At 47.4% G+C, this 19294-nt stretch overlaps 1 protein-coding gene and 1 long non-coding RNA gene across 2 annotated transcripts in view; both read left to right on the forward strand.

The window, feature by feature from the left end:
- The window catches only part of LOC135827801 (uncharacterized), a 19957-nt gene extending 11658 nt beyond the window's left edge, over positions 1-8299 (forward strand). The window contains exon 3 of the long non-coding RNA XR_010555554.1: positions 8092-8299. This is a non-coding gene — a long non-coding RNA (uncharacterized LOC135827801). The remainder of the gene's footprint in view (positions 1-8091) is intronic.
- Positions 8300-8745: 446 nt separating this feature from the next.
- LOC135827806 (eukaryotic translation initiation factor 5A-1-like) lies at positions 8746-17589 on the forward strand. The gene is made up of 4 exons (XM_065340236.1): positions 8746-8907; positions 9218-9384; positions 14487-14591; positions 16802-17589. Exons 2-4 carry the CDS (start codon positions 9223-9225, stop codon positions 16997-16999), a joined length of 465 nt encoding a protein of 154 aa, XP_065196308.1. The 5' UTR covers positions 8746-8907; positions 9218-9222; the 3' UTR covers positions 17000-17589.
- The last annotated feature ends 1705 nt before the right edge of the window (positions 17590-19294 follow it).

Here is a 19294-nt window from a genome sequence, read left to right on the forward strand (position 1 = left end):
AACATCGACCACGCGGAATGGTACGACCTCGTCCAGGAGCGTGGGAAATGGCGCAGTGCGTATTCCGCTCAACCAGTACCGCGATCGGCTCAGTGTGACACTTCTGTGCTCTGCGATGTCTGCCAGCGTACTTTCGCCCACCAGAAATACAAGAATCGCCACAAGTGCCTGGCCGAGAGGAGGAAACCAATATCTGAGCAGTCCGGCAGCCGACTATGTAATGCGTGCGGGAGATGGTTTTTGAGTGCTGGCGGGCTAGCTTCGCATAGTGTCTCTCCAACTCGGCTGCTGAAGTGGCGTCGGCCTCGGCTGTGGCATGGGCAGACTCGGTCCGGAAACAGCGGGTTGCCCTGCCCTGCTGCAGAGCGCGTTGTATCGGCTGCGGTCGCTGCTGCAAGTCATCCCGTGGTTTCGACCTGCATAGCTGTGCTATTTTCCTGTCCAGGAAGTAGAGCGGCGTTTCTGGATCCAATGCTGAACTCAGTGCTGTCGACCCCTGCACAGGGGACACGTAACCATTACTTTTGATGGCAGTGTTACCAAGGTGTGTGTGTGTGTGTCAATTGTTACTCTCCCACTAGTAAGGCCAGTTTGCCAACGAAAAATAAATTTTACGCGGACATGCAGACTACACTGGACGGAGTACCACGTGATGACATTCAAATTGTTCTGGGAGATTTCAACGCGCGTGTGGGTGTTCAGCCTGCTTCTGGTGATATGTGGTCTGATGTTCGTGGCAGGTATGGCCTTGGACAGTGTAATGCAGCAGGAGAACGGCTGTTGATGTGGTGTGCTACAAACCAGCTGTCCATTATGAACACGTGGTATCGAAAGCCTCACCATCGGCGTGGTACATGGACTCACCCCGCCACCAGGCTCCCACATCTTATCGACATGGTGCTCATGCGGCAGTCTCAGCATTGGCATTGTCAGGATGTTTCCGTTATGCGCGGTGCCAATTGTTTCACCGATCATTTCATGGTTCGCATCATGTCAAGCTTCGTATCAGTGCTGCTCAGCCGCGCCGAGCTCGCCCGCCTACATCTGGAAGACGAAAAGCCGTGGCTGCTGTGGAGGTGTTGACAAGGGATGCTATTCGTGAGAAGTTTCGAGATAGTATGTCCACCGGCCTACAGCAACGGCCCCGGCAGTCAGGCGCCAATGAGGAGTGGTCGACGTTGCGGGATTGTGTGTGTGAGGTTTCTGAGCAAGTCCTTGGGGAAAGGAAGAGGATCCAGCCGGACTGGTTCCTAAAGAATACTGATGTACTGCAGCCATTGATCGATGCCAAGAACCAAGCCAACAACGAGATGCTGCAGAATTAGAGGGGCACGCGATCAGCGATGAGGAGCTTCCGCCAGAAGCAGCGAGCTGTGGCGCGGGCTGTTCGGGAGACCAAGGAAAAGTGGATTGAGTCTGTATCGCAGGAGGCGGAGAGGTCTGAGATTGGCGGTGGATCTCAGTGGCGTTGCATCCGGAAGTTGCAGACCCTCCACGTAGGTCGACAGCCCAAGCGTGAAACATCAGTGCTGCATGAGGATGGTGTACTCCTGACGGACTCCGATGGTATCCGGGATCGGTTTTTCAGGCACTTTGGCGGCGTCTTGAATGTCGAGAGCCAGTACGATCCAGCTGTCTTGACAGCTATCCCGGATGAGCCACTGCAGACCGAGCTGGATGATCCCCCGACGAAGGCAGAGATGCTTGCGGCGATGCGCTCCATGAAGGTTGGAAAGTCCGGTGGGGAATCAGGTATCCTTCCCGAAATGATTATCTTGGGTGGTGAGGAGCTCCATGATCGTCTGGTTCAGCTCATGCATTTGGTGTGGGATGAGGCATCGGTTGTCGCTGAGTGGCGGGATGCCATCGTTGTTCCAATACCTAAGAAAGGCAACTTGAAAGTTTGTGATAACTGGAGGGGTATCAGCCTTTTGGATGTTGTTGGGAAGTTGTTTGCGCGGATTCTTCAGAACCGGCTGCAGACAATCTCGGAGAAGATGCTTCCCGAGTCACAGTCTGGTTTTCGCAAGGGCAGAGGGTGTGCAGACATGATCTTTGTTGCCAGGCAATTGATTGAGAAATCTTACGAACATGACTCACCGTTGTATGCTCTCTTTGTCGATTTGCAAAAGGCATACGATTCGATCCCCCGTCCAGCGCTGTGGTGTTTGCTCCAGAAGTTTGGTGTTTTCCCAAGGATGCTCAGTATCATCAAGTCCTTGCATGAGTCGATGGAGGTGAAGGTCCGCATCGAGGGCGGTGTCACTGCTGCCATTAACGTCAACAACGGTCTGCGTCAGGGTTGTACTTTGGCACCCGTCTTGTTTAACTTGTATTTCTCTGCAGTCGTTGGGGATTGGCGCTCCATGTGCCCGGACGCTGGTGTTGAGCTGCACTACCGAGTTGGCCGAAAGTTGATTGGAGACCGCACTGCCAAGTCCCGCCTGCAACGTGATGTCGTCACAGAGTCCCAGTTTGCGGACGATGCTGCAGTGTATGCCACCACTAAGCCGATTTTTGATCGGTGCACGGAATTGTTCATTTCGTGTGCGGCGCGCTGGGGCCTCACGGTCAGTCTATCGAAGACCAAATGCATGACTGTCAATTCGCCCATGAATGAGCCGGTGTCTCTTGGTGAGAGCACCATCGAGGCGTTGACAGTTTTACGTACCTTGGCAGCGTCATCCATCGGGACGGGCAGTCTTCGCATGATGTTCAGTCCCGTCTCGCCAAGGCTTCGCGTGTGTTCGGCAGTCTCCGTGTCCCAGTGTTTGAGAATCGGTCGTTATCTCTCCGCTGTCGGCGCCGCGTGTACATCGCCCTTGTGCTGACGACCCTCCTGTACGGAGCAGAGACGTGGACGCCGAAGGCACCGGACCTGCGCTCTCTCAACACCTTTCATCACCAGTGTGTTCGCATCATCGTTGGCGTATCCAGGCGGGACCAGTGGGACAACCGCGTCACCTCGGTTACCATGGCCCGAACCCTCGGCATTGACTGTGACGTCGCGGACATCATCCGGGAATATCGACTGCGTTGACTTGGCCGTGTTGGCCGGATGAACGACGACCGCATGCCGAAGCGAGTTTTGTTTGGGGAGCTCCCTGCAACACGCCCTCGCCATGGTCCACGCAAGCGGTGGCGTGACGTCATCGTGGATGATCTCCGCTCCATCAGCCCCCCTGTGCCTTCTGACTGCTGGTTTGATGCTGCCCAGGATCGCTCTGCCTGGAGGCAGATTGCTCATCGTCGTCCTCCCGCCCGTGCTCCTCCTGATCATGACTCTGGCTTCCACTGCGCATGTGGAAAGGTCTGCCGTCGTCCCGGGGACCTCAAGCGCCACGCTCCGTACTGCAAAGCTAGCGGATAGTCCCTTCGCTATCATTGCCATCGGCAATGGGCACGTTCAAGGTTCAAGGTGTGTGTGTTGCCAAGCTGTCGGAAGGCTACCCTCTTGCCAAAGCATTTTGGAAGTTGGACTAGTTTCGGCTCCACAATCCAGTGTGCGAGGTTGTTGGTACGTCTGTTGGCCCTGGGTTCCCAGTACCCAGTTGCCGAGGCTGGTTTGTAAAATACCGTATATTCTCTATTATAAGCGCCGTGCTTATATTTTTTCAACACCCCTCTACCCCGCGCTTATATTGGAGACTGCGCTTATATTTTTTCAACCAATACATCCATACAGAGCAAGAAGAAATACATGCTAGATATCAGGCATGCAGCATTGATTTCCACCAAGACCGTGCTAATAATAGAGACTGTGCTTATAATGTTTCGAAAGGTGCTCACAGTGTGCTAGTATTAGAGACTGTGCTAGTAATGGAGACCTGTGCTTATAATAGAGAATATACGGTAACTCCAATTTCACTTCAAGGTACCAGTGCATCTAGTGTCTGCTTTTATCAAAGCAGCGTGCTGCCTATACTGGTTACCCCAGCAAGTGTTGGGTGTGCATAGGTAACTTTTTGGCCGTCCTTTTCCGATGTACTCCGTGTGGTGTAGACCAGGTGTGCATTGGTGGTCGATTCACATGGCTTTGCCCGTTGTGTGGATTAGACAGTTATCTGGCACTTGTCTTGATCTGTTCCAATCCGAATCAGATCCGCTATCGTTGCTATAAAGAGAAATTCTGTGGGTGCACATCCAGTTGCAGATTTGCATGCTTCTCTTGCGACGGGCGTATACATGGTACATGGTGTGTGTGTGTGTGTATGTGTGTGTGTGTGTGTGTGTGTGTGTGTGTGTGTGTGTGTGTCCCATATGGTGCAGTGGTATGTGCAGCGATTTCCAATCGAGAGGTTGCGGGTTTGATTCCTGATGGTTATGGTCATGCACGTCTTTCTTCTCTTTCTCAGACTCCTGACTTTTTTTCATTCTCCTGGGTGGTTACCAACAGTCATTGCATGCCGGAGTATGTGATGTGTGTGCGGGGAAAAAAATGAAAACGACCAAAAAGTAGGGATTCACTGGCCAAAAAAAGACACTTCATAGCTGTGTGGTGTAGACCAGGCTGAATAGTGGCGGTCTTAAGCCTTGCAAGCTGTTGAATGGTGCAATCCCAGCACAATTTGCTATGGCTTATGCCGTAGCATCGCCTGTCCCCGGGGAAAATCGCGGAAAAAAATCCCAGAATTTGCGGTGGAATTTGCGCGTAAATATGGCATAATTTGCGGTGAATTTACTGTAAATATGCGTGCTGTGGAGCGCGATCCGGACACCTTGTACTGCGTGTAACCGCCAAGCGCAGAGCAGGGTGCTTTCAGCGCCACCACAGTGACCGGGGAGCCAGTCATGTGCCATGTGTATGCGGGAAAATCGCGGAAACGAAGTCTTTTAAAAAATCGGAAAAAACGCGGCTGCGGAATCACGATTTTCCCCGGGGACAGCATCGCTATTATCGCCTCTGGCAATGGATGTCAAAAGGTCAAAAAAGTGTGTGTGTGTGCGTGTGTGTGTGTGTGTGTGTGTGTGTGTGTGTGTGTGTGTGTGTGTGTGTGTGAGAGAGAGAGAGAGAGAGAGAGAGAGAGAGAGAGAGAGAGAGAGAGAGAGAGAGAGAGAGAGAGAGAGAGAGAGAGAGAGTTCATAGCTGTGTGGTGTAGACCAGGCTGAATAGTGGCGGTCTTCAGCCTTGCAAGCTGTTGAATGGTGCAATCCCAGCACAAGTTGCTATGGCTTCTGACGTAGCATCGCTATCATCGCCTCTGGCGATGGGCGTCAAAAGGTCAAAAAGTGTGTGTGTGTGTGGGGGGGGAGAGAGAGAGAGAGAGAGAGAGAGAGAGAGAGAGAGAGAGAGAGAGAGAGAGAGAGAGAGAGAGAGAGAGAGAGAGAGAGAGAGAGAGAGAGAGAGAGAGAGAGAGAGAGAGAGGGAGAGATAGGGAGGGAGGGAGCCAGGGGAGGGAGGGAGGGAGGGAGGGAGGGAGAGAGAGAGAGAGAGAGAGAGAGAGAGAGAGAGAGAGAGAGAGAGAGCCTGAGAGAGAGAGAGAGAGAGAGAGAGAGAGAGAGAGAGAGAGAGTAGGGATTCACTGGTCACAAAAGTCACTTCATAGCTGTGTGGTGTAGACCAGGCTGAATAGTGGCGGTCAATTCTTCAGCCTTGCAAGCTGTTGAATGGTGCAATGATGCAATCCCAGCACAAGTTGCTATGGCTTCTGCTGTAGCATCGCTATCATCGCCTCTGGCGATCATGGGTGGTCAATTTTTTTTATTATTATTATTTTTTTTACTAAGGCTACAGCTTCCAATCATGACATGCAAAGCAGCGGTGCAGCATCGCAGGCCGCATATGATGAATCGTGGACGTGGTGACGGGGTCTGATGTGCTCCACCGACCTAGGGTCTCGGCTTCACTGCACAGCAAACGCGTCGAATGAAACGGGGGCTAATAATTATACGGAGATGGGGGGGGGGGGGGGAGAAGAAGTAATAATAATGGTGTGTGTGTGTGTGTGTGTGTGTGTGTGTGTGTGTGTATGCGTGTGTGTGTGTGTCTGTGTGTCTGTGTGTCTGTGGGTGTGTGGGTGTGTGGGTGTGTGTAGGCCTGGGCGGATAATGCTAGCATTATAAGTTGCATTATAGTGTGCGATTTGTAACGAGCATTATGCTAGCATTAGAGAGGTTCCGGGGTACGATTTTCCGTGCCAAAATCCGTATGGGCGCTACGGATTTTTCCAGGCATGCTCCATACGATTTTTCGGCACGGAGAATCCGTGTGGACTGGCTTTCACACAAACCATGTTTCGTATGGAGATTTTGCGTCATCGGGTGCAGAAAGATTTTTCGCGTACAAATTTGGTACGAGAAACATCGATTTTCCACAGGACGTTGTGATTTCGGTACAAATTTTCAAAATAAAAAGGCATAGCGCGGGAATGTGACATGTTTGCGATCGTAACCTAGGCAATGACGGCAAACACGTAAGTTCCGTACTCCGGAACATTTCACTGCTCGAAAACGACGTATAAAAAATCCGTAGCGCCTCTACGGATTTTGGCACAAAAAGTCGTACTCCGGAACCTCCCTATTATAAGTAGCATTATAGTGTGCGATTTGTAACGAGCATTATGCTAGCATTATAACACTACATTTCCACAAAAGTGGCATTATACTCAAATATGGACGTTTTGGCCACTACAAGAAATGGGCTGTTACATGCCTTGGACATAGAACTGCACAACCTGCATAGGATTGCCCAAACTAAGCCATTTTCCATGCATTCTATTGCGGTTTTGCTGGCATTATAATTATTATGGAGCAATAGCAGCATAAAATTAGCATTTTAATATGATCATGATTTTCTAGCATTTTCCATGCCGTCTACGTAGAACTACGAAACGTGCACAATACTGCCCAAACCAAGCCATTTTTCCACACTTACTACTGATGAATTGCTGGCATTACAGAGGAGCAGCAGCATTATAAGCAGCATTATGATACAGTTTTTCTGGCATTGCCATTAGCACTATCCCACAAAATATCTAGCATTATCCGCCCAGGCCTATATGTGTGTGTGTGTGTTTGTGTGTGTGTGTGTGTGTGTGTGTATGTGTGTGTGTGTGTGTGTGTGTGTGTGTGTGTGTGTGGTGTGTGTGTGTGTGTATGTCAGTGTGTGTCACGGTGTGTGTGGTGTGTGGTGTGTGTGTGTGTGTGTGTGTGTGGTGTGTGGTGTGTGTGTGTGTGTGTGTGTGCACGCGCACGCGTGTGATATGTGTGTGTGTGTGTGTGCGTGTGTGTGTGTGTGTGTGTGTGTGTGTGTGTGTGTGTGTGTGTGTGTGTGTGTGTGTGTGTGTGTGTGTGTGTGTGTGTGTGTGTGTGTGTGTGTGTGTGGTGTAATCCCAGCACAAGTTGCTATGTCTAACATAGCTGTTCACCATAATCGCTTCCGCGATGGGCATGTCTGAGTCTGAGTGTGTGTGTGTGTGTGTGTGTGTGTGTGTGTGTGTGTGTGTGTGTGTGTGTGTGTGTGTGTGTGTGTGTGTGTGTGTGTGTGTGTGTCCCATATGGTGCAGTGGTATGTGCAGCGATTTCCAATCGATAGGTTGCGGGTTCGATTCCCGACGATTATGGTCACACACGTCTTTCTTCTCTTTCCCAGACTCTTCCTGACTTTTCTTTCATTCTCCTGGGTGGTTACCAACAGCCAGTGCATGCCGGTGTATGTGGTGTAATGTGTGTGCGGGAAAAAAATAAAAAAGACCAAAAAGTAGGGATTCACTGGCCAGAAAAAGCCACTTCATAGCTGTGTGGTGTAGACCAGGCTGAATAGTGGCGGTCAATTCTTCAGCCTTGCAAGCTGTTGAATGGTGCAATCCCAGCACAAGCTGCTATGGCTTCTACTGTAGCATTGCTATCATTGCCTCCGGCGATGGGCGTCCAATGGTCCAATGGTGTGTGTGTGTGTGTGTGTGGTGTGTGCGTGTGTCACTGTGTGTGCGTGTGTGTTTGTGTCACCATGTGTGTTGGATGTGTGTGTCATGGTGTTAGGTGTATGTGTGTGTGTGTGTGTGTGTGTGTGTGTGTGTGTGTGTGTGTGTGTGTGTGTGTGTGTGTGTGTGTGTGTGTGTGTGTGTGTCTCAACATGTGAAAATTGCACAGGGTGTCCCATCCTACTGCAATGTAGGGAGTAGATGTGGAAAAACCTTATTTGTCGTACTCCCTGGTGTCTGTGGTGAGTGGTGTGTCCACCATGCTGTCATCGTTTATGCACTTGTACTTGTAGTTGTATCAGTAGTGCAGTGTACCACTACTAGTGACAGTACTGTAAACGTCATGATTGTACTGAGAAGTGAGAGCTAGCTGTTACTAATACTAGTGTTAGTATTACGTACATCAGCGCAAGAGTGCCATGCCGGAGCATACTACTACTACTATGCCATTACATTATTAGTAGTTAGTTCACGCAATGACTCGGCTTGCCCTTCTTCGGGCCTTATCTATGCCGCGCCGGGTCGGAGTATCTTCTTGGCTCGACCGGAGATCCACTCGATCGAGTGCATGCAGTGGGCCCCACACATACATGTAGATCAGGGATTTTACGCCTCCCTGATGTAGATCTACGTGCGTATAGAGCTGTAGTATAGTGTGCTGTACTGTGCACGTGTGTACGTGTACGTAGATCTACAAGTACAACGTGTACAAGTCATGCATGTAGCTTTCGATCCGCCGGGTGCTCGGGCGCTGCATGCTCTTGCCAGTGCAGTACAAAAGGTCCAGTCGACGAGTGACCCGACGGAAAAATAGCTAGCGGTGCAGCAAGCAAGTACAGCGCCAGGCATCACAACATCACGACTACGTCGTCGTCCATTTTGTGCCTTTCTGCTGTCGTTCACGACTGTATATCCTCGGGTGGACGATCAGCGTCCTTTTGTCATTCCTTTTTCGTTACTCTTGTGTTGGTAACATTCTCCAGAAGTAAGTAATAGTTGAAGATTTCTCTTGCTTGTGTTGATAGGCCTGTCTTTATCTGCCGAACTCCTCTACGTGTTTCGATTTGGGCTCGTGAATGCTGTTGGGAAGACTCTACTTGTCGTCACTGATGTTCCTGTGTGATATCGAAGTTCATTTGGTTGTGTTATCACACTTCTCCCTTTCCTTTGTCTCCCATCTTCTCGTCGGCTTCATTGTCCCCACAACGTTATGGATGGATAATAAGTAGTATTGTAGAAGTTTCCTGTTCGATGCGGTGGCATTTTTGTGTTCTTTGGTTCATCTATTTGTGCAGTCATCATGGCTGAGGAAACATTTGAAGCCGTTGGGTCTGGTGCCTCTACCACCTATCCCCAGCAATGTTCTGCCCTCCGCAAGAACGGTCACGTTGTGCTGAAGGGTCGCCCATGCAAAATTGTGGAAATGTCCACCTCCAAGACTGGCAAGCACGGCCACGCCAAGGTTAGTAGACTTTTGTATTCCATTTTTGTGTTCATGCAAAATGTTACTTGATTGCCCTATTTTGATCGATTTCATGTCTGCTATTAATTTTGTTGTTGTGACACTCCAAACGCTATTGGTGACCACCATTATAGCATTCCCATAACTTCACAACTTTTGTGGATGGGTGTTGGGGTCTGTCCTCATCCTTATGTCGACGTAATTAGAATTCGCTGTTCAACAGTTGTAACAGTTGCGTGCGTGCGTGCATTACGGTCAACTCCATGATTCACAGGTTTATTGTATCAATGACAATAATAATTGATGGTGGTCATGTTTTGTAACATGTTTGTGCCAGAGTATCGTAGCTACGTGAATAGTACATCAATTAGTTCTTCGAACTTCGATCCCAGCTTGGCGTTCGCTGGAACAGAAAAGAGCAATACAATGAAACCAAAATCAGACATTTCTAAAAAACGTGGAACATTTATTTTTTGAATTAATTATGTGAGCGGAGCTGCACTTCTCGTGTTTCCTGGGTGTACTTTGTATTCATCATTTTGTAGGTTGTAGATTTCTGATGGTACAGTCTGTATCGGCTATAGAGTGACCGGATATAAGAATGTATCGGCTACAGTGATATTGGTACGAAATATCAAAAGCATAACGTATTTTATCCAGTAAAAATATCACTATAACCAATATCATCGCATGTAATGATATATCGGATATTATGATACAAACAAAGAATCAAAACATGCATCACACACTATATTATTATCGGCTATAGTGATAACTTTAAAATACATGTAGCAATAATATCAAAGGCCCGATTTTTATACTTTCTTCACGTTGCTTATTTTTATAGTGATACATGTACATAACAATTTTTTATGGAAATGCGGGCACTGTCAACTACCGTAAAGTACCGTTGATCCGCCCCCTCTCTAATTCCCGCCCCCTGTCGATTTTCTCCTTGTGAAGCGACTTCGGCGTATACAACGAAATACGATGTTGAACCGACGCATACACTGCTGTACACAATACTTGCCAATCCAGGATCAAAATGTGCACAATCCAGCACATTGAGACTGATCCTCTACGTTGTTGTACATCGTACTGCACTTGACAGCCTTGATCTAATTCCCGCCCCTTGCCGAAAACCCAGCTGGGAAGCGACATGGCGTGGGGGCGGATCAACGGTACTTTACGGTACTAGTATGCAGCATGCTCATTTGTCAAAACGCCATGCTGGAAGTATTTTCTTGCCTTTCATGTGTTGATCGGGAAAAAAAGAAAGAAAAAAAATCGATCGTATCGCATATGGTGATGCATCGGTTATAGTGATAAAATCACGGAAATCAAAAGGGTACGCTATAGCCGATACAGACTGTACCAGGTTAGAGCCTGGGCAGTGAAAAGTCCTTTCCCCATTCATCTCTCTCTCTTTCTCTCTCTCTTTCTCTCTCTCTTTCTGTCTCTCTCTCTTTCTCTCTCTCTCTCTTTCTCCCTCTCTTTCTCCCTCTCTCTCTATTTATATACCTAACAATCATATTATTGTAGAGAGAATTCTCTCTTACATATTCTCGTATAATTATATTAGAATATTATCGGAACGAAGCAGAGCCTAGGCGTCTCTGTCTTGTGTGTGTGTGTATGTGTCTCTCTCTGTCTGTCTCTCAATCTCTCTCTATCTACCTTACATATTCTCGTATACCGTAATGTCGCGTATAGAAGCTGTGCTTATTCCTCTAGAAGCCTATGTCAGTGATAGGCTTCTATTCGAACAACGTAATAGACCCTTTGCGCAATAAGCGAGAGGGGTCGAGACGGAGCATGCTGTGCACGCGCTGCACACTTGGCAAGCAACCAGCATGCATGGTTTGCTGCAGGACGTGATCAAGTTTCCTGTGACAGGCTGTGTTTTCATGGTCCTGACGCGATGTTCATGTATGTACTCCCCAGCCTTTTTCGTTTTTTTAGTTCTGAAGGAAGGAGTTCCAAAATGCTTTCCAAGGAACACTGTTGGGTTCTTGTTTGCAGCAACCGTCATCCCTAACGTTAGTCTAAGGAACCCACTTGTCTTTCCATGCGTTCCCTGGTGATGCTGGCATTCCACACTCTGGAATCCTGGCTATCTGGCGAGAAGAGGGCCGCAGTGCTGCGATATCGTTTACAGTGTTGTGCTCGGAACACTTTGTCCATAGCGACTTTCATCCTTGCTTTTGCGAAGATATGGAACGCCCTGCCAAGAGACTCTGGAGCTTGAGAAAAAGGCATGACCCATCCCTGTCTTCGCTATTGGAAGATCGACTGCTTGCTGGCGCTGCTCGAGCTGCTGTTGTTGAAGTGGAGAGAGACGCAGCCTCATCGCTCAGGTGTGCGGAGAAAGTCATCTGAGTTCGAGCTGTGGCTGTGTGCACGATATGACAGACTTTCACATTATGCACATGGCCACCAAAGTAAAACTCATGGACACTATCCACGCGCATGTTCACTAGTACTACTCCATCAGCTCCCTCTTCACTGTCGTCGGCGACGTGCCCCTGCGTTGGAGACGAGCAAGCATGGTGTGGCACTCACTCTGGGAAACGGAGGTTCATCACTCATCCACTAGGACGCATGAAATGTTGGGCATGATGACGGTACACTCGAGGAAGTGGTGCCCTTCTTAGTTCTAGGAGCATCACGGTACTGCATAGAGAAGTGTTCTACAGCGACAGAGGAGAGAGGGTAGAGAAAATAAAATTTCAATCTACAGTAATCCGAAATATCCACTGAATGCGGAAAACGTACCACTCCAACAACTCCTTCTTTTTCCAGACAGATACGCATCCTCATTCAGCAGAAAACTGTTCAGTTCCTTACACAACCGATCTTCATTTGACAGTTCGTCCACGGGTTCCACAGCCATCGATGATATACCACTCGGCACTCTCTCCTCCATCTCCAAAATGGAAAAATACAGTGTTCCACCATGCCCAACAACAGATACTCTGCACAAAAATGGAAGAGGATGCCCCGTCTCGGATCACGTGACTGTTATTGTGCAAAGGGTCTATTATCTCTTTGTATGTCAGTACTAAACCAGACTTATGTGCTGACGGCGTATCTTTAAAAACCAGGCTTCTTTACGAGACACTTCAGTATTTTGGAATATTCTCATAACGAAACGGAGCTCAAGTGGAACCATTACACAATATATGCACCGGTATCATGCACACATTCACTTGTCATGTCATTGCTGTTCAGCTCACCTGTGTACCATTAAATTAGACAGTTGTCTAAGGTCCTCGGGCTGCGTATACCATTAAATTATACTCTATTTGCGGACAGAACTATTTCGTCCTTTGTGGACTCATCAGCGCAGCACAGAGAAAATGAAGCAGAACTTGATAGCAATGAATTATATATATTCCGAGCAATGCTACATGCGTGTAAGGTTGCACTGTGATGTACACCTGGGATAGCTAAGTTCCTGTGTCATTTGTTGTGCACATGTATTTGTTTAGTTCTTTGGACCTCGATCCCAGCATTACGTTCGCTGTTACAAAAATAACAATGAAGCACAAATAATATGTTTCCAGGAAATGTGGAACATTTATTGTGTAAACTGTTTGACAAGAGCTCCAGTATTCATGGTTCCCGAGTATGTTTGTGTTCATCCTTTTTTTGGGGTTTAGATTTCAGCCTACGCAAGATGATTGTGAATGCTTCCTTGTGTTTGTTAGCCTGAATACAACCTCATCCTTTAACCCTTTGAGGCCCATAGTACGGATATATCCGTACCAGTGTACAGTGCATACTTTTCATAGCGCAACCTGGCGTAACTGCTGTCCCTTGACCAAATCGGACAATCGAAAGGTCTATCGACATTAAAATTATCTCGGCTATCGGCTCGAAAAAACCCGAAGGCGATCCGAGGCCGGAGAGCGGAGATACGAGACTAACTAAATTCGCTCAGCAGAGTCAACTCGAGCGCGTGCATTTTGAACTCGTTTTGGGGGTTTTCCCTGACTAGCGGCCCACGCAGCTACAGATAGTTCACGTCATCGCCAAGGCATGTTTCTCAGCTCTCCAGTAAAAAAAATTGAGCGATCTACGATGCAATTTGTTGAAATGGCAGAGAGTTTGAGTTGGGCGCTCGCAATGCTGGCTTTGGAGCACCGTATCGCGCTGCGGCGCTGGTTCTGTGGATCCAGTGATGGATTGCTGGCTATCGCTGTGTTCCTCTGGCCAAGAGCTTTCCAGAAAGCCCAAGATCACCAAGTTATGACCAGATAAGTAACTGGGCTCGCGTATGCAGTGCATTTCTTGAAATTGTGGGCCCTAAATGGCAAAAATTGTTAGCTTTGAAAGCCATGGCCTCAAATTCAAAACGCCTTTGCTTTCTTAGCTATTTAGATTCAAAATTGCCCACTTACTACGCCATACTGTAAACAGCGAAGTTCACGCACCGCTTTTTTTCCTCTTTTACTGTACTTATTGCTCCATTTTCAGAACATCAATCCAATGTTATCTAAGTTATGGGTACCGTAGTTCCGCGCATATAAGCCCATGGGCCTATATCCGGATATAAGCCCGCCTCCGTTTATAGGCCCATGGGCTAATAAGCAGACCCAAACACCGTAGTGCAGCATGTCAGTGCAGACTACATTACCAGTACCGGTACCTACGGTAGGCGGACAACCGCGCACGGACTTATACTTTTTCGCGTGCCAGCTGCCTTCAACATTCGAATATAGGCCCAGGGCTAAAAAACGAACCATTATTACTGATTTTTATTCCCGGAAAATGCATTATTTCGTATATTAGCCCATGAGCTTATATGCGCGGAACTACTGTACATAATGGAGTACTCCTGTAAAAGCCCGTGTAAAGGCCCCAGGCGCATAGAATAGCAGCCTTGATTTCCTGGGTGTTATTTTGGAACCGGGCGTATACTTGGAATATAAATTCTCCCCTTGCTCAACAACTGTATCCATTTTTTTAGCTGAGCGTGCACACTATTTATACAGTATATTCGCTTTAATGAAACGGTGCAGCCATACGGTGATATATGTGCACAGTATTATTGAGGTGAATGTGCAACAAGGTTATGTTCTTGTCTTTGTTTATTGCAGGTCCACATGGTCGGCATTGACCTTTTCACCCAAAAGAAATATGAAGATATCTGTCCCTCAACTCATAACATGGATGTACCACATGTCTCCCGTAATGACTTTCAGGTCAGTCGATTCCCATGTGTTGTTTTTCATGCATATTGAAGTGTAGTAGTATAGGATGAAGGGTGGGTAGTGTGTAACTGATGTAATGTTTAACCCTTTTACCGCTGATGACCCCCAGCCGCTAATGACGTGTACAGTCAACTTCGCGTATAACGACACTCAGCGGGGCATCAGAAAAGTGTCGTTATACCTGAAGTCCCATTATATGTATTACAGTTGGATGTGACTTTGCTCATGGAAGGGGGTCCGGGGGTTCGCCCCTGGGAAACAATTTCAAAAATGAAGCTGCAAGCATTTCCGGGCATTTTGGTGCCATTTCAGTGTAACTGCAATGAAAGACTTTTTGATTCTGCAACAAATCTCAATCGGGGACGAGGATTTGCGCTGAGCTGCGATCATCGCGCTTTGTTGCAGTGTGCTAAAAATAACGGGCAAAATGTGGGGCGGCTTCAGCCGCTTTGACGGCCTTGGTAAGTGCAGTAGAATATCAACTACCCAACGACCAGTTGTCCTAATTGCCAGAGTCCACTAAATTGAAGGGATAAAGTGGGATTTTGCTGGTTTCCCACCCTCGGCATTGGTCCAAAGGATGTATGGCAGCAGTTTGTGCCGGGATGTGTTCCTTTGGGTTATTTCGAGAACTTGAAGTGTGCTTGCAGTTCTGCCGAAAGAGAATGAGAAATGATGAAAACATGGTGGAGGTGTGTGTCTGCTCCCTTTACCCAACATTCTTCCAATCCCAACCCCTTAGAGACAGCGCCCCAACACACTGCGGGTAATTGGCACTCTATTGTACTTTTTAAGACATTAGAAGTGGCTGCACTTGGTCAATAGTAACAAGATGTTGCCTGGAGAACATTGCTTTCCGTGTGCCAGGAGCGAATAAAGTGACACTGGGGTTTGACTGCCAGAACGTCTTGTATCGATGCTTCATTTTAGCTCCCAGGCATGTCATGGAATTGCACAATTGCATATAATTTTACAGAGAAAAATGCTATTACATGACTACTCAATAGCAGAGAAAGTTATCCTACAGTAGAGTCACGCGCCCAAGAACGCTGTTTCCAAGAGGTCAGTCTGGGACGTTCTCATCAGCTTCTTAGAAGCAATTTGTACTCGTTCGTATGCACACGCTACTACTACATAAGCAGCACAGAAGTCGTGAGAACACCAACACTGACATTCTTAACTTTAGGCTGTGGCGTTCTAGGGCTCCAGGTTCTTCGGCATCCAATTCACTTTTACAAATCCTTCTATCAACCATTCAAAATGCAACTTTCACTTTTACCAATTCTTCACAAACTAGGGCTCGTTGAAAGCACTTGTAGAGTACCACCCGGTGCACTACTGAACATGTACTGTATTTGGCAGCGGTCGCCAATTACCTTAGCTCTTGGTGTTGCGTTAAGTTGAATCAATCTGCGTAGGCCCGGCCCTGCACAGCATCGACCATCATGCGACTCTATTGTGACTGCGATTTTTCTTCAAAGTGTTACTGGATTGGTTTTGGTCACGATCCATTCATGCTAGCTGTGCATCAGGGATATGTACTTGTTGTAAATGGACCATTGCATTACGAACTAAGGCCTCGTTTACTCGACGCTTGAAAAACGTTTTCAAAAGAATACGCTTCCACAGATTTTGATAAGAGCATTTACACGACAACGCTGAAAAACGTTTTCAAAAGAAAAAGGGCCTTCAAAGTGTTTTTCAATCGTTTTCGTGTAAATGAGGCCTAAGGGTGCGTTCTTAAATCTTCTCGGAAAAGTTGGAGACTCTCCGAAAAGTTCGAGAGCTGTTCTTATATCCTCTCCGACTTTTAGGAGGCTCTCCAAAGCTCTCCAAGCTTCAGAGGTGGTTGAAACTTGGAGATTCCCGCGGTTTGGAATCAGCGCATGCGAACTATGCCTAAAAGCCACGTGTTCATCATGAGTGTACATGTACGCATTTCCCTTTTCTCAAACGCGCATACATAATCATTCATCACTCAAGATCGCGGCCCCTTTGACGCTTCATTTTGCTTGACATGTGCAAAATATCTCAATTCTTCGAGACCCGTTCTTGAGTAATCCCAGTTTCTTCGACTTCTCTTTTCTTCTTCTAGAAGCTAGAGAATATAAGAACGCACCCTAAATAGCTGTTTCAGCCCCGCAATTTTTCTTGCACATTGACAATTAAAATTAAATGTTGTTTGTTTTGAATCCATGCAGCTTCTTGACATTGACGATGAAGGCTTCATGTCGTTGATGAATGAAGCTGGCGATACACGCGAGGATCTCAAGGCACCTGAAAGTGAGCTCGGAAAAGATATCCGTGAGCGCTTTGGCAAGGGTGAAGATATTCTTATCACTATCATGAAGGCCATGGCTGACGAGGCTGCTGTTGGCTTGAAGAACGCTAAGGCATAAACGGCTTCCGTTCAGCATCATTTCATGAAGTTTGGATTGACCAAGCATCGTTGATATTCCATAACCATGAAGGTGTGAGAAGCCTTCTAGGCCTCGCCTGGGTTTTTTTACTCGGTCAATATTTTGCCCTATTGACCACTTTAACCTGTCAATATTCGATTCGTGTCCAACCCAACGCTTAGTGCTTGCTATTTTTTGCCTCATGAAATGTGTTCTTATGCCCAAATGTTGCAGTTGTAGACGGGCACTTGGTACAGCTTTGTACAGTGCTTTGTGTGTTGTGGGGTCCCCTGTGCTTGGTGTGAATGCATCTCACATCAAGATCCCTCAAATCCGTCGTGCGGGTGTCCTTTAGCGCGAGTTCATACTGGTGGTGAAGGGTTCGGGCTCTGTTCCTCATTTTTTACTGCCTGATTCTGTTACAGAGGGTATGAAGATCTGCTGAAGTTCTGTTGCTCAGTTGTCTCACACTTCCAAGAGCCTGTCTAGTGTCAGGTCAGACTGCCATGTTGTCTCTTGGGCAGCATTTTCTTCAAACACTATCACATGCGTGCTCATGTTCTGATTAAGGTGTTGAACTGTGTTTAGTACACTGTCTGGCTGTTTGAGTTGGTGGACGAGTGCATCGGGCATGCCAAACACGTACGTTCACGCGTCCACTTGCTCAATTGCGCGTTTCATAAAGTTGTATGTAAATTGTAGTCTAAACGCATGCTTGGGAAGAAGTTGTCTTTCATGTGATTTTATACTTGATTTTTGTGCGTAGTCAGAAAGTCTGAAACTTTTATTCTGATTCACAATACAGCTTCTTGCGACACGACATGCAAAACCTGCGACGAGCTGCGACAATCTTTTCATGTTTGCGACACTAGCACAGTAGTCTCGCGCCCAAGAACATTGTTTTCCTGTGACGTTCTTATTTTGTCAGCGATCTGGCTGCCTTCTTATAGCACGTTCTCCGGCTGCATTTACACGACAATGCTGGGGGTGAAACGCAAGAAAATCGTTTCGGATCCAGGGTTCATTTACACGGTACGAAGAGCAAAACGCTGGCGAAGGTGGAAGAATTTGAAAACGGAAAAGTTCTGCCAGATAAATTTGGGTGTGTAAACAGTCGAAACGGTATGCTGGCCTCGTTTTCCGTCACGTGTATTTCGTTTTTGGCCGTTTACACGGATCCGACAATCAAAAAAAATTGTTTTTATAATTTTCGTCATGTGACGAGGTCGAGTGTTGTTTTGTGGCCTGTTCTCAACTATTGAGTGTGATTGGTCCTTCCACGACAACACTTGGCACATTAAAGAACTTATGCGGATCCTTTGCTCTCGTGTAGACGCTCGAAAATGATACAAACGGAGACCACCTCGGATCCGCTTTGATCGTGTAAATGCACGAAAACGAAAAAAGAAATGCGGGACTGAAAACGGAAAACTGGCCATGCGTTAACGCGCGTTGTCGTGTAAACGCAGCCTCCGAAACAATTTGTCCTGGATCATATATCTCATAAGCTGCCAGAAAACCAACACCGCTGTTCTTAGCTATAGTTCTCTGTCCACCCTGCACTCACTCGTTGCGCACACATCCGCACACTCATTCATACGTGTACACCACTATTGAACACGTGAACATTGCCAGTGGGGGCCACCACAGCACAGCGCCCCAACTTGTTGTCTTTGCACACAATTCCGTGGTCATGACTATACAGAACCATTGCCTAGTCTAACAAAAACTCCAGCTACGTACAACCAGAAAACCACGCCCGACCATTATGCATTCGCACACTCTAGAATAATCAAATCACTAGAATAATCAAAGCGATGATATATGAAATTACATGATGATTACTGGGGTGGGTGGGTGGGCACTCTCACTCAACTCTCCGCACAAAGACAAAAGAGGCCGACGCTGCACTCGTCACCTCCTTTTATCCCACACCGTGCTCCCTCGTACCCGTTCCCGGGTGGACAGAGAACACTACTTCTCTGCTAATTCTTATACTGTGACGTCAACCGCAGAGAAGTGACATGCTGTGGCGTTTTTAGAATTTCAGGCTGGACGTTCTTGGGCTCCACGTTCTTCAGCGAGCGACTCTACTGTACAGTCCATTTCAAAACTATAGACGCGTAGGGTTTTTGAAATAATTATAATTATTTCAAATTTGGCTGGAGCTTTTTGGGAATAGTTTTCGGAATATTGCTCAGGTCCGCTCCACAATTAAGCGGGATTCACAGAAGCTTTTTTGCGATGCGACACGATCTGCGACGGACGCGTGCGATGCGAACTCGCGAAATACCA

The sequence above is a fragment of the Sycon ciliatum genome, chromosome 1 (genome assembly GCF_964019385.1).
Source record: "Sycon ciliatum chromosome 1, ocSycCili1.1, whole genome shotgun sequence".
Lineage (NCBI taxonomy): Eukaryota > Metazoa > Porifera > Calcarea > Leucosolenida > Sycettidae > Sycon > Sycon ciliatum.

Bases quoted from the DNA above. Each gene is read 5' to 3' on its own strand.
- LOC135827806 (XM_065340236.1), top strand. From the start codon at position 9,223: ATGGCTGAGGAAACATTTGAAGCCGTTGGGTCTGGTGCCTCTACCACC. The intron at 9,385-14,486 runs GTTAGTAGACTT...TGTTTATTGCAG, and splicing joins GCAAGCACGGCCACGCCAAG to GTCCACATGGTCGGCATTGA. The intron at 14,592-16,801 runs GTCAGTCGATTC...GAATCCATGCAG, and splicing joins TCTCCCGTAATGACTTTCAG to CTTCTTGACATTGACGATGA.